Below are 25,440 nucleotides of genomic sequence, written 5' to 3'. Positions count from 1 at the left end.
CCTCCAGTCTGTGGACTGCAACTGTTACCTGGGACGGTGCTGCTTGAGCTAGTTCACTGGCTGATCTAGTCGGCTTTCAAAAGTTAGGCCTAGATTTATTGTAAAATGTTCTCCAAGGAGCAAAACACCTATCTTGCCATGTCAAGTACAGAAAGGGTTGAGAAACGCTTGTTTAGGGCTGTGTCTCAAATGCACCCTTTTGACCTGCCCTGGTCAAAAATAGTGCACTTGGTTTAAATAGGGTACAATTTCAGACACACACATAGCATTGGTCCTGGCTCTGCTGTAGTACCGACTAGTCATCAGCCCTGCCGTCCAGTGAATCACATGGCTAATTAAGCCCTTTTTAATTATTATTATTTTTCAAAGAGCTTCATTTGAACCTAGCTGTAAAACTTAACGAGTTGTTGGAGAAACCTCAGACTTTTAATGCATTTTTTTACGAGGTTAAGTCCTTCGGCATCTGTTGGCTGAAGAGCAGGCCGAGCCCAACGTTTGGGTAAAGGGAAATTCCTATAGGCAATGTAGAGTATACCACTTAGGACAAAAGAGAAACGCATACCATTTACAATGCGTTAGGACAACTGGGATGAAGCTGGTTGACTGAATGTAGAACAACATTATTCTCAACTTGGTTTATAAATGATAGCCTCGGTTCAGTTGTAAAGGGTAACTACTAGTGTTGCACAGTATACTGAAACTGTACTTTTTCGATACTAAACTCAGCAAAAAAAGAAACAGCCCTTTTTCAGGACCCTGTCTTTCAAAGATAATTCGTAAAAATCTAAATAACTTCACAGATCTTCATTGTAAAGGGTTTAAACACTGTTTCCCGTGCTTGTTCAATGAACCACAAACAAGTAATGAACATGCACCTGTGGAACAGTCGTTAAGACACTAACAGCTTACAGATGGAAGACAATTAAGGTCACAGTTATGGAAACTTAGGACACTAAAGAGGCCTTTCTACTGACTCTGAAAAACACAAAAAAAAAGATGACCATGGTCCCTGCTCATCTGCGTGATTGTGCCTTAGGCATGCTGCAAGGAGGCATGAGGACTGCAGATGTGGCCAGGGCAATAAATTGCAATGTCCGTACTGTGAGACGCCTAAGACATCGCTACAGGGAGACAGGATGGACAGCTGATCGTCCTCGCAGTGGCAGACCATGTGTAAAAACACCTGCACAGGATCGGTACATCCAAACATTACACCTGCGGGACAGGTACAGGATGGCAACAACTGCCCGAGTTACACCAGGAATGCACAATCCCTCCATCAGTGCTCAGACTGTCAGCAATAGGCTGAGAGAGGCTGGACTGAGGGCTTGCTGACCTGTTGTCTGGTGAGGACTTGCCTTACATCGCCGGCAACCTCGTTGCCTATGGGCACAAACCCACCGTCGCTGGACCAGACAGGACTGACAAAGTGCTCTTCGCTGTTTTGTCTCACCAGGGTGATGGTTGGATTCGTTTTATCGTCAAAGGAATGAGCGTTACACCGAGGACTGTACTCTGGAGCGGGATCGATTTGGAGGTGGATGGTCCATCATGGTCTGTGGTGGTGTGTCACAGCATCATCGGACTGAGCTTGCTGTCATTGCAGGAAATCTCAACGCTGTGCGTTACAGGGAAGACATCCTCCTCCCTCATGTAGTACCCTTCCTGCAGGCTCATCTTTGCATGACCCTCCAGTATGACAATGCCACCAGCCATACTGCTCGTTCTGTGTGTGATTTCCTGCAAGACAGGAATGTCAGTGTTCTGTCATGGCCAGCGAAAAGCCCGGATCTCAATCCCATTGAGCATGTCTGGAACCTGTTGGATCGGAAGGTGAGGGCTAGGGCCATTCCCCCCAGAAATGTCTGGGAACTTGCAGGTGCCTTGGTGGAGGGGTGGGGTAAGATCTCACAGCAAGAATAGGCAAATCTGGTGCAGTCCATGAGGAGGAGATGCACTGCATTACTTAAAGCAGCTGACTTGATTTTGACCCCCCCCCCCCCCCCCCCCCCCTTGTTCAGGGACACATTATTCCATTTCTGTTCGTCACATGTCTGTGGAACTTGTTCAGTTTGTCTCAGTTGTTGAATATTATGTTCATACAAATATTTACACACGTCAAGTTTGCTGAAAATTAACACAGTTGTCAGTGAGAGGACGTTTCTTTTTTTGTTGAGTTTAGAACATGAAAAACGGTTTGGTACTAGAATTTGTTACTTTTGGTACTTCTGTCAAATGTGTCTCACGTCATATACGGAATGAGAGGATGGAGTCTGTGTACTTTGTCTGAATCTTCTCAAGGAGGCTGTAGTAAGCTAGCCAGTGTACTTGCATTTGTGCATGCATGCGGCTGACACAGCGCAAGCCACTTTTGAGAAGCAAGCGAGAGGAGAGAGAAAATGAAGATCGCATAACTTCTTTATAACGAAAACTTCATACCTCCACGCCCGCAACTTGTTGACAAAACTGGCTCCAGACGCGAGCTATGGGAATACATTGCTTACATAGCAGATGAGAGCTAGCCCATCAAAACAGCTATGTGAAAGCTGTTACAAAGCAGTACAGGGCAAGGGAGGTTGAGGCAAAACAACTAACTATTACATATGACATTTGCATTGTAATGTTATTCTACTAGCAGCAACATTTTTAATAATGTTTGAGTGACTAACCACGTTAGTAATAAACCACAACAGCTGTGATGGAAACAGGAAGTTTCGGTACAATTTTATAAATGTCGGCATGGTGGGCTCTTTGTCTGTACAAGTAATTCTGCGAGAGGGTGGTGAAAACACCTTCATGCACCAATATTTATCTAATAACCATATCAAAATGCACTTGGAATCACGTGACATGGTGTGTGTGATCCTCCCACTATGACTTGGGAAAACATGCAGTTTATAAGGCTATAGATTAAATAAATGATGAACTTCACAGGGTGGTTTCACAGGGTGGTTTCACAGGGTGGTTTCACAGGGTGGTGAAAGTGCACGGCGTCTTTCCAATAAATATCCAGGCTCTTATTCTGGTGACATAATGTTTGACAAATAAAAACATTCTCTTATCCATAATAATCTCATGTAGACTAGCCTACCCGCACTATCTACAAGCTGTTGGCTAGAAAGCACGTGCCAAGACCGTAGTAGGCTATTTAACGCAACAGTTTTTGTAAAAAAGCTATCGGTAGAGTTGGAAATGCAATGGAAACACATTGAGAGTTTTTTTTTTTTTTTTGGTGAATGAAAACTCAAGAGAAAGTACATTTTGTGTGCACGGTCATCAAGCACTGATTTTTATCCACAACAAGTCTGTTTGGTGGAATCACCGCTGGTAAGAAAATGTGCATATTTTCTTTAAGTTGCTTTGAGAATATTCTCACATCTGTTGCCAATTGGATGGAAACCTAGTTGGTGACATGAACATACATATTCAGCATGACATTCATGTGAGCATTGTAATATGATTACAACCCAAAAGTAATGTGAAATGCACTCATAACATCAATATATTAAGACTACTTTGCGTTTGTCTGGGCTTGCTAGCAGTAGCCACTAGCCAGCCAGCAGCCCTGGCAGTTGACATGCACTCTGGAAATCGTAGTATGCTGTGTAAAATCCATTGTATTTCTATGGTGTGTGTGTGTGTGTGTGTGTGTGTGTGTGTGTGGACTATTGCAATATAGAAGCTTAAGAAATGAGCGTCAGTGTTTTTATATGTTTTGGAACTAAACTATTAATTGAATACATACAATTATTTAGCTGTAATGAATCATGTCATTTTACCTAATATTATGGCCTTAGATGAGCAAATTAACCCTGATGTGTCAAATTAACATTTTAGAACAGTTTAGATGCAATTGTACAATTATGTTGTATGCTCTGAGTCTCATGGTTCTGCAGAAGGAACATTTAAATACATTATTCTGTTATTTAATATGGTGTTTTATTTTTGAAATGTAAAATAGAATATCTTTTATTTGTTGTATTTAAGTTATCAAATCACATTTTATTTGTCACATGCGCCTACATTACAGTGAAATGCTTACTTACGAGCCCTTAACCAACAATGCAGTTTTAAGAAGAATACCCAATAAAAGCAACATAATTAAAGACCAGTAGTAAAATAACAATAGGGAGGCTATATATGGGGTACCGATACAGAGTCAATATGCGGGAGCACTGGTTAGTCGAGGTAATATGTACATGTAGGTAGTTATTAAAGTGACTGTACATAGATGATAACAGAGTAGGAGCTGTGTATAAAGGGGGGTGGGGGCAATGCAAATAGTCTGGGTAGCCATTTGATTAGGTGTTCAGGAGTCTTATGGCTTGGGAGTAGAAGCTGTTTAGAAGCCTCTTGGACCTAGACTTGGCGCTCCGGTACTGCTTGCTGTGCGGTAGCAGAGCGAAAAGTATATGAACTAGGATGGCTGGAGTCTTTGACAATTTTTAGGTCCTTCCTCTGACACCGCCTGGTATGGAGGTCCTGGATGGCAGGAAGCTTGGCCCCGGTGATGAACTGCACCGTACGCGCTACCCTCTAGTGCCTTGCGGTCGGAGGCTGAGCAGTTTCCATCAACATATTGTTCAACGTTTTCAAAAATAAAGCCCTGTGGTTAATCTGTGACTTAAGCTAATACACATTATTTTTGCCGTGGTATACTTTTGGTATTGCGTATCCTTTCGGCATTGAGACTCGTGATACTAAACCTGGTATCGAGGTCATCATTCTGGTATTGTGACAATGCTACTAACTACATAGACAAATGAGGATAACCCAGTCAGATACTTGTATACACAGCTCCTTGACTGACTCATACTCTACTGACTAAGGACATTTTTATTTTGTTTATTGCATCGAAGCATTTACATTCAAGCTGGTATATTGTCACTCACACACCCCAGATGATTTCATTCCGTTTGTCACTGTCACTCAATCTGTTTGTTCCTTCACGGAATGAAGAGAATGAAAAAGAGCGAGAGGGGTGGGGAGAGGGAAGGGAGAAGGAGCGATAGAGATTGATGAGGCATTAAGAGCAGTAGTAATTACTGTGTCCATTCCCGCACGCCAGATTGGCAGACGGCTAATATCACACAGACCCCTGGACCTGACAGACACCCAATCCACGCCCCCCTCCCCGGCCCCCAATACAAGCCCTCCGACCGGGGAGGGAAGATCAACCCCAGGCTTGGTTGTGCCTAATGGTAGGTGGGCTGACTGGCCTGTGGTGTGGTTACCAAACTCCCTTGTTGTTTTCTTCCTCCACGAATTAAAGGCTCTCGTCTCGATGCTGTTGTGATTGTTACCCAGAAATTATTTGATTTTGTGATGTAAAAATACCAGTAGGATTGTCAAAGGTTTGCCTTCCGACAGTACTTTGCACCTCTGAACAGTGTCGACAGTCACTCTCTTTTGTGTTCACACAGCAAAGACCTTGGAAGTCGTCAGCCACTCAGCTTTGTTAAAATACTCCAAACTAGAAGGTGGCAGAAGCGTTGTTTAGCAATACGTATCCGTGCGTATTGCTTATGGTATAGATTCCAAGCTATCTGCGCTAATGTTGCTGTTGTGTAGAAAGCCCTTGTTGAAACTAGCCACAGCTAGATAACTACCTAGCAAGATGATGAAGAAATCGTTTAATTCACTCTCCATAATACCATACTGTCAGTGCCAGCCCATAGCCAAATGTTTAGCTAGCTAGCTAACGTTAGCATATTCGATAGCTAGCTAGCTAGCTAACGTTAGCATATTCGATAGCTAGCACAACATAGCTAGCTAGCTAAGGACACTGCACTAACTCGGCAGCTAACACAGGCAGCTGTTACATGAAAACTAGCTATTCCATTGTGATTTAATTATGTCAATACTAGCTAGTGGTTAGCTACTTTGGAGGAAGTATTGTTTTATGTGCATTGCGTCTGTGCACTTAGCTAGCTACCATCCCATAGCACTTTGAAGTGCAGTGAGATTCTCGGTGTGTTTCATGCTTCAAAGGCCCTCTCAATGTGAAACAAGAGGCAGCCACGCCACTTGGTTTGCTATAAAGCTGAGGGATACCGCTGGAGAAATGTTGGCCTACCTACTTTCAAATTCATAGATGCAAGTGTATGAGGTCAGATCTATACTACGTGAGGAACCATGCCTGTGTTCCAGTGCTCTTAGCCAATACCCCTCAGCTTGTCTCTCTTCTCCCTCTCTCCTGTTCAGTGGGGAGCTTGTTGTAAAGGCAGCCACTGTCAGTCCTCTTAATTAAAGACATGTAAATGTGGCCTCAGCTGGATTGCATTAAAGGTGGCAGTGGCGGGCGGTTGGAGTGTCGGAGCTCCCAGTGCCCTAAACCCACTAATTAAGGATTAATTACAATTGATGAAAGGGAGCCTTCTAGCCTGGTCCCAGATATGTTGGTGCTGTCTTGCCAGACAATGAACATAGGAGTTGGCAAGATGACACAAACAGATCTGCGACCAGGCTAAAAGCTTGTAGAACTCCTCCACACCAACCGGAGTCCCAGAGAGAATGTGTTTTACACACACACCATGCCTTTTTAGAGTGCATTACTTTTGATCAGAACCACTGTTAGACATAAGTGAAAAAAGACCATCACTCACTTGGATATAATTCTTTAACTCAGCGCCTTCCATGGTGTGTGTGTGACTGTCACGGAAACTGCCCAGGATTAGGTAGTGTGTTGAGGGTTATTGGCGGTATTAAGGACCCCTTCTCCTGGTAAGCCTGTGGAGCTGCTGTGTTGTTCTCCGGAGACGGAGATTAGATTGGTGACACCTTGGATTTAGGCTTTGGATACAGCCTGTTGGTTAATCTACTCTAATCTGACAGTCTCCCACAAAGGTGTAAACACAACACTCATATAAGAATGCACATTAACAAAACTTGCTCTGCAGCAGGGATCATCAACTAGGTTCAGGGACGGGGCAATTTTTATTAAAATAAAAAATTAATTATTGAGTGGATGGTCGGAAGGCTGGAAGATAATTACAAATAATTTTTCACAAGAAGCCCAAACGGATATAATTGGACTAAAACAATTTCAAACCTTGCTTACATTTTGTATACAATCACATGTCTCGCTTATGCATGGGAGAACTTTGGAACAGATTTCTTCAATTTAAAATCAGTTGGAGCTGATTTCCTAGTGTTTCCTAGAGGTCGACCGATTTTAAGATTTTTTTAAAATAATTTTTTAACGCCGATACCGATTTATTGGAGGACCAAAAAAAGACGATACCGATTTATCGGCCAATTTTTGTATATATATATTTGTAATAATGACAATTACAACAATACTGAATGAAGACTTTTATTTTAACTTAATATAATACATAAATAAAATCAATTTAGTCTCAAATAAATAATAAATAATGAAACATGTTCAATTTGGTTGAAATAATGCAAAAACACAGTGTTGGAGAAGAAAGTAAAAGTGCAATATGTGCCATGTAAAAAAAGCTAACGTTTAAGTTCCTTGCTCAGAACACGAAAACATATGAAACAAAGCTGCTGGTTCCTTTTAACATGAGTCTTCAATATTCCCAGTTAAGAAGTTTTAGGTTGTAGTTATTATAGGACTATTTCTTTCTCTACCATTTCTATTTCATATACCTTTGACTACTGGATGTTCTTATAGGCACTATAGTATTGCCAGCCTAATCTCGGGAGTTAATAGGTTTGAAGTCATAAACAGCGCTGTGCTTCAAGCATTGCTGAGAGCTGCTGGCAAACGCAGGAAAGTGCTTGTTTGAATGAATGCTTACGAGCCTGCTGCTGCCTACCACCGCTCAGTCAGACTGCTCTCTCAAATCATTAGACTTAATTATAATATTAAACACACAGAAATATGAGCCGTAGGTCATTAAAATGGTTGAATCCGGAAACTATCATTTCGGGGGGGGGGGGGGGGGGTTTATTCTTTCAGTGAAATACGGAACCCTTCCGCATTATATCTAACGGGTGGCAACCCTAAGTCTAAATATTGCTGTTACATTGCACAACCTTCAATGTTATGTCATAATTGTGTAAAATTCTGGCAGATTGATTACGGTCTTTGTTAGGAAGAAATGGTCTTCACACAGTTCGCAACGGGCCAGGCGGCCCAAACTGCTGCATATACCCCGACTCTGCTGGCATTGAACGCAAGAGTAGTGACACAATTTCCCTAGTAAATGTTGCCTGCTAAACATGAATTTATTTTAACTAAATATGCAGGTTTAAAGAAATATACTTGTGTATTGTTTTTAATGAAGGTATTGATGTTCATGGTTAGGTACATTGGTGCAACGATTGTGCTTTTTTCACAAATGCGCTTTTGTTAAATCATCACCCGTTTGGCAAAGTAGGCTGTGATTCGATGATAAATTAACAGGCACCGCATTGATAATATGCAACGCAGGACAAGCTAGTTAAACTAGTAATATCATCAACCATGTGTAGTTAACTAGTGATTTATGTTAAGATTGATTTGTTTAATGCTAGCTAGCAACTTACCTTGGCTCCTTGCTGCACTCGCGTAACAGGTAGTCAGCCTGCCACGCAGTCTCCTCGTAGATTACAATGTAATCGGCCATAATGGCGTCCAAAAATGCAGATTTTACCGATTATGAAAACTTGACCTCTAGTTTTTAGTCTTCTGTCCAACAATGAAAATTCATCAATTTTTTTCTCAGACAACTTGGAGGGCCAAATAAAACCACTTGGAACCCTGCTCTACAGGCTGTAGAGTTTGTTTCAAGCAGGCTATGTTTGTGAGTAGCTTAACTAATTAGAGAGTACATTGTAGTACCTACTTACCAGTACCCTAGATTTGTGCTATAATACTTTTTAGTATAACTGCTGAATCTGTGTGTTTGATTAGAGTTAGTGCTAGTGTAATCAGACAGACACAGACAACCAACATGCGGGGATAGCTTCTCCAGCTCTCCACGGTAACATCTGACTCTGTCATGGTGCTCGTTGGTTCGTTATAAATGGCCACTGCTCCTCTGATCTACTGCTTAATTGCCACCTCATTTGCATATCAGTGGAAATGAACAACCTCTCAAATGAGCGTTCATTTTTCAAAGTCTTTAGGAGCTCCTTCAGAGGCCACTCTTAACGAGCACGGGAAAGCAGGCAGCTGGGCTGATGAGAGGGAAGACAGGGAGCCTATATGTACATATCACCTCGACTAACCTGTACCCCCCCGCACCCCTTTTATATAGCCTTGTTTTAGGAACTTTTATATTTTTTTCAATACATTTTTGCAGATATTTTTACTAAACCAACAACGCAGTTTAAAACATTATTATTATTATTTTTTTATGAAGGGACTAAGTAAGCATTTCATGGTGAGGTCTACACCTGGTGCATGTGACATAACATTTGATTTGAGAGGGAGAAGGATGGAGGGGGAAAGGGAGAGGTGTTGTACGGTATACTGAAACGTCATACTTTTTTGATACTAGAACATGAAAAACGGTTCGATACTAGAATTTGTTACTTTCGGTACTTCAGTCAAATGTGCCTCAGGTTGTATACTGATTGAGAGGATCAAGTCTGTCTCCTTATAGCACGAGTGCACCATTCCTGCCTCTTGTCTGCTCCACTTACTCATTCGCTAGAGCACTGGGAGTCTGGACTGCATCATGTTAGCTCCCCACTCATGCTGCACAGAAGTTAAAAGACTTGAATAATGCAACACAGCACGTAGAAATGTTTTAACTGTTCATTACTGTTCGCAAAACAATGTCCATACAGGCTAGAACACTTTCCAATGCAAGAAGATACCGGTAGCTTCCAGCTTTGTAGGCTAGCTTTCCTTGCTAGCTTACTGTGGAAGCTAACATCAATTCACTACCCTAGTACTTTGTTTGTGATAATATACAAGCATAACGCAAAATATGATGATTGTCTCCAAAAAACGTTTAACTTAATCGTCTCCCCATGTCCAAAGAAACTTTCCCCCTTCGCCTGTCGCCATATCTCTTTCTCACGACCTCAACGGACTGTGTGGGCGTGTGCCTCGTCATGAATGACATCATTACTGGGTTTAAAGAGACCGTGCAAACGTTTTATAAAAGAAGAGATTATGCAAATGTTGTTGATCAGTACAATAAAATAAGTCCCAAATGGAAGGGAAACCGATTGTTTCATCTATAGTCACATGAAATCAATGAAAACAAGCTCAATAACTCAATGCTATTGAATATGCATACACCTGTATTGTGAATAGGCCTCCTAGGCTACATCTTGATTTACCCAGTATATCGAATAGAGATTTACTATTCAAGTCAATTGTTACTGTGCACATTTGTGGCCTGCTGGAGGTCATTTTGCAGGGCTCTGGCAGTGCCCCTCCTTGCACAAAGGCGGAGGTAGCGGTCCCGCTGCTGGGTTGTTGCCCTCCTACGGCCTCCTCCACGTCTCCTGATGTACTGGCCTGTCTCCTGGTAGCGCCTCTATGCTCTGGACACTACGCTGACAGACACAGCAAACCTTCTTGCCACAGCTTGCATTGATGTGCCATCCTGGATGAGCTGCACTACCTGAGCCACTTGTGTGGGTTGTAGACTCCGTCTCATGCTACCACTAGAGTGAAAGCACCGCCAGCATTCAAAGTGACCAAAACATCAGCCAGGAAGCATAGGAACTGAGAAGTGGTCTGTGGTCACCACCTGCAGAACCAGTTCTTTATTGGGGGGTGTCTTGATAATTGCCTATAATTTCCACCTTTTGTCTATTCCATTTGCACAACAGCATGTGAAATTTATTGTCAATCAGTGTTGCTTCCTAAGTGGACAGTTTGATTTCACAGAAGTGTGATTGACTTGGAGTTACATTGTGTTGTTTAATTGCTAATGCTTGTGCATTGCTACGAACTGCTGGCAAACGCAGGAAAGTTTGTTTGAATGAATGCTTACGAGCCTGCTGCTGCCTACCACTGCTCAGTCAGACTGCTCTATCAAATCATAGACTTAATTATAACATCACATTTAATGTAATGAGATTGAACTCAAAAGATGCCCAATGGTTGAACAGAGCAGTAGAAGAGTTTCTGTCTGCGTCAACTGCAATTCTGTGATTTTTGGCTAATAATCTTTTTCTTTTTACGTGGTATTTTGATACTAAACCTGGTATCAGTCAAAATTCTGGTGTCATGACAACACTAGGAGAGCGAGTGAAGGAGGGATAGAGGGACTACGGCCACTTTTAAGGGATACATCTACCTAATCTCTTTTGGAGAGCTCCCGAGTGGCGCAGCGGTCTAAGGTACTGAATCTCCAGTGCTGGAGTCGTCACTACAGACCCTGGTTCGTTTTCAGGCTGTATCACAACCGGCCGTGATTGGGAGTCGCATAGGGCGGCAAAAAATTGGCCCAGCGTTGTCCTGGTTCTAGTTGGCCGGGGTAGGCCGTCATTGTAAATAAGAATTTGTCCTTAACTGACTAACCTAGTTAAATAAAGGAAAAAATGTAAAATACCCTGCTGCCTCGCACTCCTCCTCTCTTCATCTCATGCCTGCTGCTCTTCTAGTGGATGCTTATTATGGAGAATGTGTTGGATGGTATAGGCTCATATAGAGCACCTGAGAACAGGAGGTGTGTGTTGAGCCTCTAGTTAACAAAGGGTTAATTTCATGCTTAATGGTATTCGCTGTGTTTGCCCAGGGTGGGACATCTCCCATTCACACCCCTCATCACACGGTGTTGACACTGACCACTCACCACTCCCTCCCTCGCTCAGGAAGGAAGCACACTGACCATTTGTGTGACCGCTTGTTTGTTTTTGTGTGTTTGTGTGTGTGCCACAGGGCTTCAGTTTAGAGGACCAACACATCCACAGACGCTGCTTAAAGCAGGACCTGACACATCCACAGTTTACTACTGACCCTCTCCAAAAAGTACCACTCGATAGACTAAAACGTTTTGTTTCGAGATTGTTAGCCTGTTGAGCTAAAGCCTTGGAAGTCTTCAGGTCTCAGGCAAGATAAGTCTTTATCAGGCCTCCCGAGTGGCGCAGCGGTCTAAGGCACTGCATCTCAGTGCTAGAGGTGTCACTAGGCTGTGATTGGTGAGTACCATAGGGCGGCGCACAACTGGCCCAGTGTTAGGGTTTGGCCGGGGTAGGCAGTCGTTGTAAATAAGTATTTATTCTTAAGTTACTTGCCTAGTTAAATAAATATAAACAGAGTGGTTCCCGACCTCTGTTACACCAGGGATATATTATTTGTACTAGAGGTTAGGAGGGAAAATGGAAGAGGATACCCCTGGATTAGGACTAGTACTCCAGACAGCACTCAGACGACACCAGCTGTAGCATGGGGATCCTAATTCAACTTGTGGGTTCAGTAACAGTCTTCAATTTCCTCCCGGGGTCCAGAGTCACTTTACGCTCTTCCTTTCTGATGCCACTAGGTTGCTTTCATCATCAAATTTTCGATTTACAGAGTACTTTATTTCTATAGTACCTTATAGAAGTCTATGGGTGTCATAGACCTAGGTTGAAAATGTGTGATATTTTGCTTTTATATGTGATATTTTTTTATCATATTCTCAACCTAGTCATCGACTGGGAACTTTGCTCATAGTGAATTTATTTCAAAGGGTTTATTGCACATCCTCCTCTTCTCTGTGAAGACCAGTTTTTTTTTTTCTCTCTCTCATTTGGGCCAGTGACTTTTACTTGGTACTGATGGCGAATTCGCCAGAATGTCAAGCCTTGACTCGTATGTAGTTCCTTCTTTTGTGGAGGTTGTGTAGCTTGGAACCTCCTTCCTGTTGGACCATTTGTTTTCTTCTGGATCCAGTTACGGTATAGTAGCAGGAGCATTTCTGAAGCGTTCTTATTCTGCTGTTCCCTCTTGCCTTTTTCCCCTCATCTTCTTCCTCTGCCTCTCTCTGCTTTTATGTCCTCCTGTGACTCCCTTGTTTTTCCAATTCTCCTTGGTTCTCCTTCTAGGCTGCCCTCTATCCTTACTTTTTCTCTCCCCCCCTTCTCTTTCTCTCTCTCTCCCCGGTTCGCTCCCTCAGTGGAAGGCTGAGAATACCCAAGGGAGCTGAGGCAATTAAAATGCTAATCCTGTCTGTCTACAGGGAGAGGAGGAGGAGGAGGAGATGGAGGGAGGAGAGGAGGAGGAGAGGTGGGGGCTGACAGCATGAGGGATTGCAGCTCACATGGAGAACTCAACTGAAATGGAGAGCGAGAGGCGCTGGAGTGAGGGGGGTGCCGAGAAAGGGGGATGCAGGGGAGGGTGTGGGGTGGGAGTGAAAAGGGGATGCAGGACAGAGCGAGAGAAGAGAGAAGACAGATGTGGGATAAAAAGTGTGTCTGCCATGAGCTGAGGGATGGAAGGCCTGAAATGTGTTTGGGGTACATGCATCTCCCCCTAATGTACTGAATACACTGCTGCTCTATTAGGGGTAGCCTTCAACGTCACCCTGCCACACAAGTAGGCCGAGAGCAGGGCTTCTCAACTCTGACCCTACGAGGTCCGGAGCCTGCTGCTTTTCTGTTCTACCTGATCATTAATTACCCACCTGGTTTCCCTGGTCTAAATCACTCCCTGATTAGAGGGGAACAATGGAGAAGAAACAAAATGCAGTGGAACTGGCTTTGAGGTCCAGAGTTGAGTTTGAGGGGCCTAGAGTGTGTACCTACCTACCTGCGCTACCTACTAGGCCTACTACGCACAATTGCGTTTTAGCCTGTGTGCATAGCAATATTGGCTGTGAGGCAGGAATGAGCTTCAGGATTATGTATGCAGTGGAAACCCCAGCTGGAGAGCCTGAATATTTCATAGTATGGCTGTAGCTCTTCTCCTCTCGTCTCGCTGCCTGTCTCAATGCCACACAACCTAGGGTGCCTTTTTTACTATATAATTGTATTGTGGCTGCGAACACCAGCTCCTTATTGCTTTATTGGAAAATGCATTACGACTACTGAGTGCGTAGGCCCTAATAGATGTGTGCGATTGTCAGAATTCACAGCTTAATAATTGGAGTAATTAGGAGAATCTGAGGTCATTAGGGGCTACAGCTGGGGGCTATAATAATGAGAACTGGGGGGGGGGGGGGGGTTGGAGGGTGTGTGTAAGCAGAGAGGTGGGGCAGGATGGAGGGGAAAGACCCGGAGAGGCATTGTTGACCTCTTGTGCTGCCGGTCAGTTGGCTACTCCTTCAATGACCACTGCATCCATGTATAACACTAACTGACCAAAAGCACTTTTTTTTGAAGAAGTGCGTTTTGCCTGGAGTGCTAGATGGGTGGGGTTTGTACCTTTGGGACTATTCCATTGACGTTGTTGGTCTAGACGAGCGCAGCTAAACATTTGGTAGGTAACAAATACTATTTCATGTTTTTTGAGCCGATGTCTGAATATTCTGGGCCTCCGGTGTATTGCACTGTCTGCTGCCTCTGCTGGATCGGGAAATGGTTTGTCTGGGACGGGACAGCTCAGACTGACTTCTACACACACGCACGAACACACACAGTCTGGAAGCTACAGACTTACTGGAGAGCACACACACACAAGATAAGCTAATCCTCTAACACTTAAAACACAATCTACTCACAAGCACACACAACTCTTGGAAACTTAGCAAGTAGGTGCATAGTTTGCATGCACATCGTAAAAGCACTTTCTCTCTACCTAGCCTATAAGTACCAAAGTGTAGCTTTGTGAGTGGAGAGGGGGAGAGAGAGCGATGGGCCAATCGGGGTCATTAGTTCAGTCGGCTGGGTCTGCTGCATTCCTGAGCCGTGAGCGGGGATGAGAGGGGGAGCAACAGTGAAGGAATGTGTCTCGGAGAGAACAGAGAGAGGAGCTAGATGGAGAAAACAACGGAGGGAACAAGAAAAAGAGAACAACAGCAGGGGAGAAAAGTTTATAGAAAAAGAGGGAAAGTTGAGAGAAGAGAGGGAGACCATTGGGGAGGGGGAGTGGGCAGAATTGTTAGGATGCACTTTAAAGTAGTACACTAACCGAAAGGATACTGACTTTATTGTGGAAACATCGTTTTATCTCAAGTGTAACTGCACATTAAAGCCCCAATCCAGAGTTGGTGTTCCAGTCCAACAGCAGGCCCTGCCACTTGGTTGTGTATACTTTTCAAGAATCAATGGATAGGCCTATATCATTTACCATTGAACTGCAGGAAATATCCCAAATGATGTATTTACTCTTCTGAAGAACTCTCTCTCATGGCTGTGTTAACCCAGAGAGAACAAAGCCGGTAGAAATATAATTATTTCCTGTCATTCCTCTGTTCCAGAACTGTAAACTGTATAGAACAGCTGCTAGTTATGGCTTTAACAAAAATACTTTATTTATCCATGCAAGAGGGAAATGTATCCTTCTGTACCCAACCCCTTGGACATACACACACATTATATACTGAACAAAAATATAAACGCAACAATTTTGACGATTTTACAGTTCATAAAAGGAAATCAGTCAATTGAAATAAATTCATTAGGCCATAGTCTATCGATTTCACATGAATGGGCAGGGGTGCAGGCCTGGGAGGGCATAGGCCCACCCACTGGGGAGCCAGGCTCAGCCAGTCCAATTCGTTTTTTTCCCCCAGAAAAGGGCTTTATTACAGACCGAAATACTCCTCAGTTTCATCAGCTGGTCTCTGATGATCCTGTAGGTGAAGAAGCCCGGATGTGAAGGTCTTGGGCTGGTGTGGTTACACGTTGTGAGGCCGGTTGGGCGTACTTTCCAATTCTCTAAAACAACGTTGGAGGTGGCTTATGGTAGAGAAATTAACATTAAATTATCTGGCAACAGCTCTGGTGGACTTTCCTGTAGTCAGCATGCCAATTGCACGCACCCTCAACTTGAGACATCTGTGGTGTTGTGTGACAAAACCGCACATTAAGTGGCCTTTTATTGCCCCCGGCACAAGGTGCACCTGTGTGATGATCGTGCTCTTTAATCAGCTTCTTGATATGCCACACCTGTCAGGTGGATGGATTTTCTTGACAAAGGAGAAATGCTCACTAACAGGGATGTAAAGAAATTTGTGCACAAAATTGGAGAGAAATAAGCATTTTGTGCAATCTTTTATTTCTGCTCATGAACATGGGACCAACACTTTACATGTTGCGTTTCATATTTTTGTTCAGTATATATTCCTGTACTGTGAACAGCAGAATAGTAAGTTGGATAGAACAGGCTCTGAGAGAGTTAATGGTCTTGGCTTTAATACAGGAATGCTACAGTCCTCGTATACCCCTTTCACTCTACAGAGCCAAACCAAGCCAAGATGTACAGTGCTAGCTTGGTTAGGGTGCAGGACAAGGTACAGTACGGCATGATAGTGTTAAAACAAAGGCTGTGAGTCAGTGTCTTTGTGTATAGGAGTCTGCATTGAGACCAATGTGCGTGTCTGTTTGCACCTGTGTGTGTTGCGTCTGAGTGTGTACTGTGTGCCTCCGTGTGTGGTTGTCTATCTGTAAGAGGGAGAGATGAGTGTGTGGCTGGGGGCTGACAGAGGTCCTGGGTTTAATACAGTGGAATAGCAGAGCGGCTGAAAGCTGTACTTATGGCCAGCCGAGCTTGCAGTGACAGCACATGCACTCCCATTACTCTGCCCATGCCTCATGTTGCTGCTGCCTGCCTCTCTCTGCTCTGTACTGGCAGCCTGACACTGACTGAGGCGCCACACTGCCACCTGGTGTTAGAATAGGGTACTGCTAATTTAGAATTCACTGAAGAATTTGTGTGTCCCAAATGGAACCCAAACCCCTTTTAACGTGCACTACTTTTAGGATGCCATTAGGGACTCATAGCCAAGTGACTCGGGAGAGTGAGTCGACAGGGTTGTTTTGACAGCTCGGGCACTTCTCCTTGAGGTTTTAGTATTGATGAAGTGTCCTACTGTCCTCCCTTCCCTTGCATCCGCTGGAACCCGGAATAATCATCCTCTCCGGTAGAGAAAGTACAGTTTTGCCTATTTGGAGGCTTTTTCCAGTACATTAAAATTCAAAACTAAGGCCCCAGTCCAGAAACTACCCCTAGCTGAGGCACTTCTTAAGATCTGAAAGAAATTGGATAGGAGAAGCCTTTAGCCTAAGCAGTATGACAAACATCCTACCTGTCCTATCTGAGAGTGTTATTACCATATTGCCTATACCTATCCAACTTCTTCAGATCTACCTCAAGTGCCTAGAGTCGGATAAGGGGTGGAATCTAAATGACTCCGACGTTGCAATTGAGACACGGTGTTCCCTTATCCTTAATGCCTGATTGACCTATTGAATTTCTCTCTCTTTGCCTCTTCAGTGCTGAGTATCCGAGGCATTCAGGATGAGGACCCCCCAGACCCCCAGATTATGCGTCTGGACAACATGCTACTGGCCGAGGGCGTGTCTGGCCCGGAGAAGGGCGGGGGCTCGGCTGCAGCGGCGGCGGCTGCAGCAGCAGCAGGAGGGTCGCCCGGCGCCGACGGAGGCGTCGAACACTCAGACTACAGAGCCAAGCTGGCCCAGATCAGACAGATCTACCACTCTGAGCTGGAGAAATATGAACAGGTAGGAGAGAGGGAGACACATTTACACAGATTTACCAATCTAAGCTGGAGAAAAACAGCACACGCGTATTTCTCTCTCACCTTCAAAGATGAGTGTTTTCGTGGGAATTTGTTATTTTGTGTAACTGGACTGAATTTAAGTAAAAAGAAAATGTTGATAGTCTCATTTCTCCCTCCTTCTCATCCTCCTCCTCTGCCCCCTACACCCCAGGCATGCAGTGAGTTCACCAACCACGTGATGAACCTGCTGAGGGAGCAGAGTCGCACGCGGCCCATCTCTCCCAAGGAGATCGAGCGCATGGTGGCCATCATCCACCGCAAGTTCAGCTCCATCCAGATGCAGCTCAAACAGAGCACCTGCGAGGCCGTCATGATCCTACGCTCCAGATTCCTCGACGCCAGGTCTGTCTGTGCTTCTCAAGAGTTTTGCTGTAATTTAATTTGTTACCTGCAGGGCTTTTTTTTTTTTTTTTTAATTCAGAGATGAATATTGTCTGACTGACTTTGTGTGTGTGTCTCGTATCAATGTCTCTGTCAGGCGTAAGAGGCGTAACTTCAACAAGCAGGCTACAGAGGTTCTGAACGAGTACTTCTACTCCCACCTGTCCAATCCCTACCCCAGTGAGGAGGCTAAAGAAGAGCTGGCCAAGAAGTGTGCCATCACCGTCTCCCAGGTACTGCACCACCATACCGCACCATACACTTCTGCTGCCAGTGGACTTACCAGTACTGAAACCAGCTTTTTCCCTTCTAATGTATAGGTAGGGGGTCTGTTCCCCTGCCTAAAATAATTTGTCTTTATTTGGTTTCAATTGAAAGTGTCAGGTGACTGAAAATGTACTGAAACAGGGATGGACTACCTGACATTTTCCAGTACGAAACGCTTGTTTTCGTTTTCCGTTGGGAAACATTTTGCTACGGCGTGCACTGATGAATACAACCTTGGAAAGACATCTAGGGGATACGCTGACTAATACACTGGTGTCTGTCCGTCTCCCCCTCAGGTTTCTAATTGGTTCGGCAACAAGAGAATACGGTACAAGAAGAACATTGGTAAGTTCCAGGAGGAAGCGAACCTCTACGCAGTTAAAACAGCGGTGGATGCTGCCAGCGTGTCGGCGCAGGCTAGCCAGGCTAACTCTCCGGCGACGCCCAACTCAGGTACCGTGTGCCCCTACCAACCACCCCTGACCCCCACCCCTCCATCCATCTCAATCACCCTGCCTCCCAACACCAATCAGCTGAGGTCCATGCTATTACACACACATTGTAGTTCATACACACTGGTAGAAGTGTAGAACCACATACACAGAATGAGGACAATGTCTGCATTGCTGTCTGTCCTGTCTGCATTGCTGTCTGGCTGCGTGCCTGCCTGCCTGGCTGGCTGTCTGCCTGGCTGTCTGTCTGCCTCTGTCTGTTGTCTGGCTCTCCATGTGACTTTTCTTCTGTTCCTCTGCTTGTTTGGTGTCTGATGCATTGCTGTGATGTTATTGCGCTCACAGATGTTCTATAGTGGAGTTTTTTTTAAGACCAAATCGATAATCTCCTCGTTAAAAGTTGCTTTAATGTTGTAGAAAGTGGTCATTTTCAGGGATAAATGTAGCTTGACTTAGCAGTGTCTTAGATGCTGGGCTATTGCCCTAAGCAATATCTCTTAGTAGGAAATGACCATCTTCCCCCATCGGATTATAAATCCAATTCACTAACAAATGTATTTTTTTCTTTCTGAATGTCTGTTTCTGTTCAATTTCACCACTTCCTCTTTCGATGTCATCATTTTAACCTGATATATTTCTTATTTATTTATCCTACTACTACTGCAAACTCCCACAGTCCCCTACCTCCCATTCGGCTCTGTCTTTATGTAGCAGCCAGAACACCTTTACATTAGTGTACAATACACACACACACACACACACACACACACACACACACACACACACACACACACACACACACACACACACTACCGTTCAAAAGTTTGGGGTCACTTAGAAATGTCCTTGTTTTTGAAAGAAAAGCACATTTTTGGGGGGACCATTTTATAATAACATCAAATACAGCGTAGACATTTTAATGTTGTAAATGACTATTGTAGCCGGAAACTGCTTAAAAAAAAAAAAAAAATGCAATATCCACATAGGCGTACAGAGGCCCATTATCAGCTACCATCACTCCTGTGTTCCAATGGCACGTTGTTAGCTAATCCAAGTTGATCATTTTAAAAGGCTAATTGATCATTAGAAAACCCTTTTGCAATTATGTTAGCACAGCTGAAAACTGTTGCCCTGATTTAAAGAAGCAATAAAACAAGCATTTTTTTTTTAGACTAGTTGAGTATCTGGAGCATCAGCATATTTCGGTTTGATTACAGGCTCAAAATAGCCAGAAACAAAGTACTTTCTTCTGAAACTCGTCAGTCTATTGTTCTCAGAAATGAAGGCTATTCTGTGCAAGAAACTGAAGATCTGCCACTACTCCCTTCACAGAACAGCGCAAACTGGCTCTAACCAGAATAGAAAGAGGAGTGGGAGGCCCCGGTGCACAACTGAGCAAGAGGACAAGTACATTAGAGTGTAGTTTGAGAAACAGATGCCTCACAAGTCCTCAACTGGCAGCTTCATTAAATAGTACCCGCAAAACACCAGTCTCAACGTCAACAGTGAAGAGGCGACTCTGGGACGCTGGCCCTCTAGGCAGAGTTCCTCTGTCCAGTGTCTGTGTTCTTTTGCCCATCTTAATATATATATATTTTTTGGCAAGTCTGAGATATTGCTTTTTCTTTGCAACTCTGCCTAGAAGGCCAGCATCCCGGCATCACCTCTTCAATGTTGATGTTGAGACTTGTGTTTACATTGGCGCCATGTTCTGAAATGCCTCCAAAATATCTGGAGAAATTGCAGAGAGCCACATCTAATAACAGAAATACTCATCATACACTTTGATGAAAGATGCATGATTTACATAGAATTAAAGATAGACTTGTTCTTAATGCAACCGCTGTGTCAGATTTCAAAAAAACTTTATGGAAAAAGCACACCGTGCAATAATCTGAGACGGCGCTCAGATATAAACATCTCCACCATGTTGGAGTCAACAGAAATACGAAATTACATCATAAATATTCCCTTACCTTTGATCTTCATCAGAATGCACTCCCAGGAATCCTAGTTCCACAATAAATCGTTGTTTTGTTCGATAATGTCCATTACTTATGTCCAAGTAGCTACTTTTGCTAGCATGTTTAGTACACATGTCCAAACGCTGGTGCAGATCCAGGCGAACGTCGGACGAAAACTTCAAAAAGTTATATTACAGGTCGAATAAACGTGTCAAACTAAGTAGAGAATCAATCTTCAGGATGTTATCATAAATATTAAATAACGTTCCAACCGGAGAATTCCTTTGTGTCTACAGAAGTATTGGAATGCAAGGCGATATCATTTGGAATGCGCGTGACCAAGAACTGGCACTCTGCCAGACCACTGACTGAAACACCTCCCATTCGGCCCCACATCACAGTAGAGGCTTCATTCAATGTTCTACAGACTGTTTACATCTAGTGGAAGGCGTAGGAAGTGCCAAGATCCATATCTTACTGGGATTTGAATAGGCGATGAGTTAAATCAACCAGCCTCAGAATTCTCACTTCCTGTTTGGATTTTTTTCTCAGGTTTTTGCCTGCCATATGAGTTCTGTTATACTCACAGACATCGTTCAAACAGTTTTTTAGTGTTTTATATCCAATAGTAATAATAATATGCATATATTAGCATCTGGGACAGTGTAGGAGGCAGTTCACTCTGGGCACGCTATTCATCATAGTGAAAATCCTGCCCCCTATCACAAAAGTTAATCAGGGCAACCGTTTTCAGCTGTGTTAACATAATTGCAAAAGGGTTTTCTAATGATCAATTAGCCTTTTAAAATGATCAACTTGGATTAGCTAACACAACGTGTCATTGGAACACAGGAGTGATGGTTGCTGATAATGGGCCTATGTAGATATTCCAGTGGTGGGCTGTCAGGGCCAGCAAGGCCTTCTCTGCTGGCCTAAACATCAGAATATATATATATTTTTAAAAATTTTCCCACAAATGTATTAAATTATTCCCCAGAGTAAGAGTTATACTCTTCATTTCATAGCTTTCCTCTTGGTTGCACTGCTTCCAGCCCCAGGTTGAGATTGAGGGCTGGTCTTTATGTCTTTATGTCTTTATCCAATCATATTCAGCCATCATGTGTTGCCAGGGGTCTAAAATCTGCCCTCAGGCCTTCAGAATCAACAGTGCGGGCGCTTGTAGCTTAAAGTGAATGGAAATGAAAATTTAGTGTCAACCAATTAGCTTTAGAGTTGGCTATTGTACGCCTGCTGGCTGGCTCCAGTGTTACACAGGAGCCAGCTAGCAGGCGTAGTGCGTGCACGTCTTTTGATTGGATTACCAATATTGAGAGGCAGGTCCTATGGGCAGGTCTATGCAGAACCTCAGAACTAGGAAACTGAATTTGATAAACAAATTAATTTGCGTACTACTAAGCTGTTTTTTCAACCCACAATGGCGGAAGGAGGAGAAGATATCGATTTGGTCGAGGATATAATTATAACGCCATTCTCAAGACAAACCTTTCTTGAAAAGTTCGACATTGTAAGGAGAGGTCGCCCGACGCTACAAAGCCTGTCACAGGCGGGAAAGGGGTTCGTTCGCCACTTTCAAAGTTCCAACTACGAGCGCTATCAATGGCTCACAGGCTCCGAGAACCACTGCAAACTGTATTGCTGGGAATGCCTATTATTTACAAGTGATCGATTTGGTGTTTGGAGCCACACTGGCTTTGCAAACTTGAGTTGTCTAACCAAGGCAGCAACGAGACACCAAAGTATGGCTGGGCACTTACAAGCAATGGTGCTTTTGAAAACTTTTGGGGACACCCGAGTGGATCTACAGCTCAACGAACAAGCACGCAGGGCAACGGAGCTGCACAATGAAAAATAGGGAAATATTGAAAAGACTCATTGACTGTGTCATGTTTTTGGATAAACACTGTTTACCCAAAAATGTCAATTTTTGTCAATTTCAAGGTGACGCAACGCCTGGTTATACTGCGTTTCTGTCTAAATGTATAGTGTCTAGAGCCATGGCATCATAATGATGGTATGAGAGATGGATTAATTCAGGGTGGGACTGTGTAGGATCTCACTGAAGGCCCAGGCCCCAGGCCCACGGCACGCCACTGAGATATTCCATAAAAAAATCTGCTGTTTCCAGCTACAATAGTCATTTACAACATTAACAATGTCAACACTGTATTTCTGATCAATTTGATATTTTAATGGACAAAAAATGTGCTTTTCTTTCAAAAACAAGTACATTTCAAAGTGATCCCAAACTTTTGAACAGTAGTCTGTGTGTTTACACACACACACGTATGTACCAGCTACCCCTATTTGCTCAGGAAGCAGACAGGAGCAGGTAGGTGATGTACCATTGTCATTGTGAGCCATACTGTAAGTCTGCTTCATAGAAATCTATTATATTATTATCTGGATTCTATTTCCATGGTCTGCTTCTCCTGCAGTAAGATTACACCTCGCTGGTGGACTGTCAAGTATCAGCACTAGGACTCAAGACTTAACAACTATAATTGTCTGAATTTCACTTTGTCGCCCACTTGTTAGTGTGACAAACGGACCACCGTTATTCATGTAATAAGACATTTGTGTTGTCTTGATTTTGGTCCGTTTCTAACAAGAAAGTTGCATTTGGCCCTATAGTTTGGCTATTTCATATTCTCCTGCACTAGCCTCATACTTCATTCACAACAACGTGAGGAAGGTGGAAATTGAGGATCTAGCTGTACAATGTATTGGATCGTCTTGGCACCCAGAAGGCTGTGTCACGAGCGACTAAATCATTGCTCACCTGATTCTAAACACTCTGACTGGTCCACGATCCTCATGTTTTCAACACTAACCAATGGGTTGTGAGCACGGGTATGACGGTCTCTTTTCAAAAGCCAGTGTACTTTTAACTTCCTGGTTGAACTGTGATCTCTGACCCCGGCACACTGCGGTGCCTGATTGGCTGACACAGCGTGTGTTGCCTGCAGGGTCATACAGCTTGTCTCATGCAGGCGACGCTGCTGCTGCCTACCTCGGCCTGCACCCCTCGAACCTCAACGGGGATGGGGAGGCCGTCCTCAACATCGCCCCCTCTCTGCAGCCCCAGGTAGGCACTGAGGACCTCTAGGAAAGCCTGCCTCAATGCTCCAACCCCCTCCAATCCAGTCAATATATGTTTGCAAAATTCCTGTAACGTTCACAAAATGTCCTGGTTTTCACAATCCTGTTTGGAGGATTTCTGGAATCGGGAGGGAATAGTAAAGGGAATCCTGGAATTTGTTCAAACAAAATGTATTTATAAAAAAACAGGGCATTTTGGGGAGGTTTCCGGGACTTTACCACCCCAAAACCAGTGACCCAAACATCCCTAGACACCAGCTCCTCCTAGCTATGATGACCCCCACCTCCCTCTCCTCACCCCTGATCCCTAAACACCCAACCCAAGACCCCCTGTGGCACCTGTTCCACTTAGCAGAGAAACATGCCTCAGGTGCATTTTGGCCCTCCCTCCCTCTCTCCACCTTGTTTCAGTTAAGCCTTTGGTGTACCTACCTTACAATCCTCCCCCAGTTATTTATCCATCTATTTCATCTCTAGGTCCACATATGCTTCTCCAAATGGCACCCTATTCCCTATATAGTGCACTACTTTAGATGGATATGGTACCATTTGGGAAGCAGCCAGCCCATGGCCATCTCTCTCCATCCTGTCACCATGGAAGCCAAAGGCCCCCCCTCTACTCCCCATTACTCTGCTGTTGCCCTCCGCTGTTTGTAAACCTGTGGAAGTGCGGCGTTGTTGAAGAGGATCCACAGATTTCTGCTGTGAACAGCCTGAGGTTAGCCTGGCCGGTCAGTGTCAGCGGCGGAGGGAAATTCCTCGGTTGCATTTCCTTGACTCTTTTGTGTCCGCTCCCTTCGCATCCTTATCAAAACCCATTGGAGGAGAATGTCAAAGGGGCGAGACCGCTGGCTTTCTCATCCAATAGGTGTTTTGAGGAGGTGGAGAGAGGACACGAATGCAATTGAGATTCTCCCTGACTAACCGGATTGTAGACAGCATTTTCTGCATTCCACCAGTGATGACTGAGAATACAACATTGTGTGATTTTAAATTAGGTAGAAATCATTTCATCTCATCAATCTTGGAATGAACAATGAATAATACAGGAACAATAGATATCGGCTTGTAATGTTAGAACTGTGATAGCAGAGAGGCAGATGGATAGTGTATGAACCCAAAGTCAGGGTTGTACAGAGAAGTGTGCAGAGGTTAACTCGTAGGGAACCAGCAGTCATGGTGCTTTTGCATTGACCGATACAGCAGAGGTTTGTGGAAGCTTTAAAGTTCCTTTAATTCCCACTTGTGTTTGTGTGAGACTATGCCCTGATTGATGTGCAACTACGTGTGTGTGTGTGTGCACCAGACCTGGGTTCAAACACTTTTCCTGCACTTGATTGAGCTTGCGTGGCACAACGGAACCAAGCCCGTGCCAATCAAATGCGCTCAAAGTATTTGAAAGGAAACATCCTTTGAACCCAGGTCGTGTGTGTGTTCTTCGATCCTTGTGGGGGGACCTAAACTCCCCACAAGAGTAGTAAAACAAGGAAAGTGTGTGTGTGTATATGTGCATGCATCTCGTAGCTGATGGCGCCTGTCTTGTCTCCGTCCAGGTGGATATCCTGCACCGTGTTACACGCCTGACGGCAGGCTATGAGGAGCTGACCGCTAGCGCCCTCTACGCCCCACACCGCCTTGACGTGAGTCAAACCTCTCCTTTTATTTAGACCG

The 25,440-nt window shown here is 44.1% G+C and overlaps 1 protein-coding gene across 6 annotated transcripts in view; it reads left to right on the top strand.

Annotated features, from left to right (window-relative positions):
* Positions 1 to 25,440, top strand: part of LOC129823960 (pre-B-cell leukemia transcription factor 1-like) — a 44,793-nt gene that overhangs the window by 15,564 nt on the left and 3,789 nt on the right. For 2 of the 6 annotated variants that reach the window (XM_055883139.1, XM_055883124.1), the window contains 6 exons: positions 17,279 to 17,526; positions 17,737 to 17,927; positions 18,064 to 18,199; positions 18,530 to 18,686; positions 23,637 to 23,755; positions 25,323 to 25,409. In XM_055883139.1, coding sequence (XP_055739114.1) covers positions 17,279 to 17,526; positions 17,737 to 17,927; positions 18,064 to 18,199; positions 18,530 to 18,686; positions 23,637 to 23,755; positions 25,323 to 25,409 — 938 coding nt within the window. The remainder of the gene's footprint in view (positions 1 to 17,278; positions 17,527 to 17,736; positions 17,928 to 18,063; positions 18,200 to 18,529; positions 18,687 to 23,636; positions 23,756 to 25,322; positions 25,410 to 25,440) is intronic. The other 4 variants (XM_055883168.1, XM_055883149.1, XM_055883133.1 and 1 more) reach the window with 3 other exon arrangements.

The sequence above is a fragment of the Salvelinus fontinalis genome, chromosome 2, assembly GCF_029448725.1.
Source record: "Salvelinus fontinalis isolate EN_2023a chromosome 2, ASM2944872v1, whole genome shotgun sequence".
Classification (NCBI taxonomy): Eukaryota; Metazoa; Chordata; class Actinopteri; order Salmoniformes; family Salmonidae; genus Salvelinus; species Salvelinus fontinalis.
The sequence above is the reverse complement of the archived record's forward strand: the minus strand, read 5'-3'. Positions and strand labels throughout refer to the sequence as shown.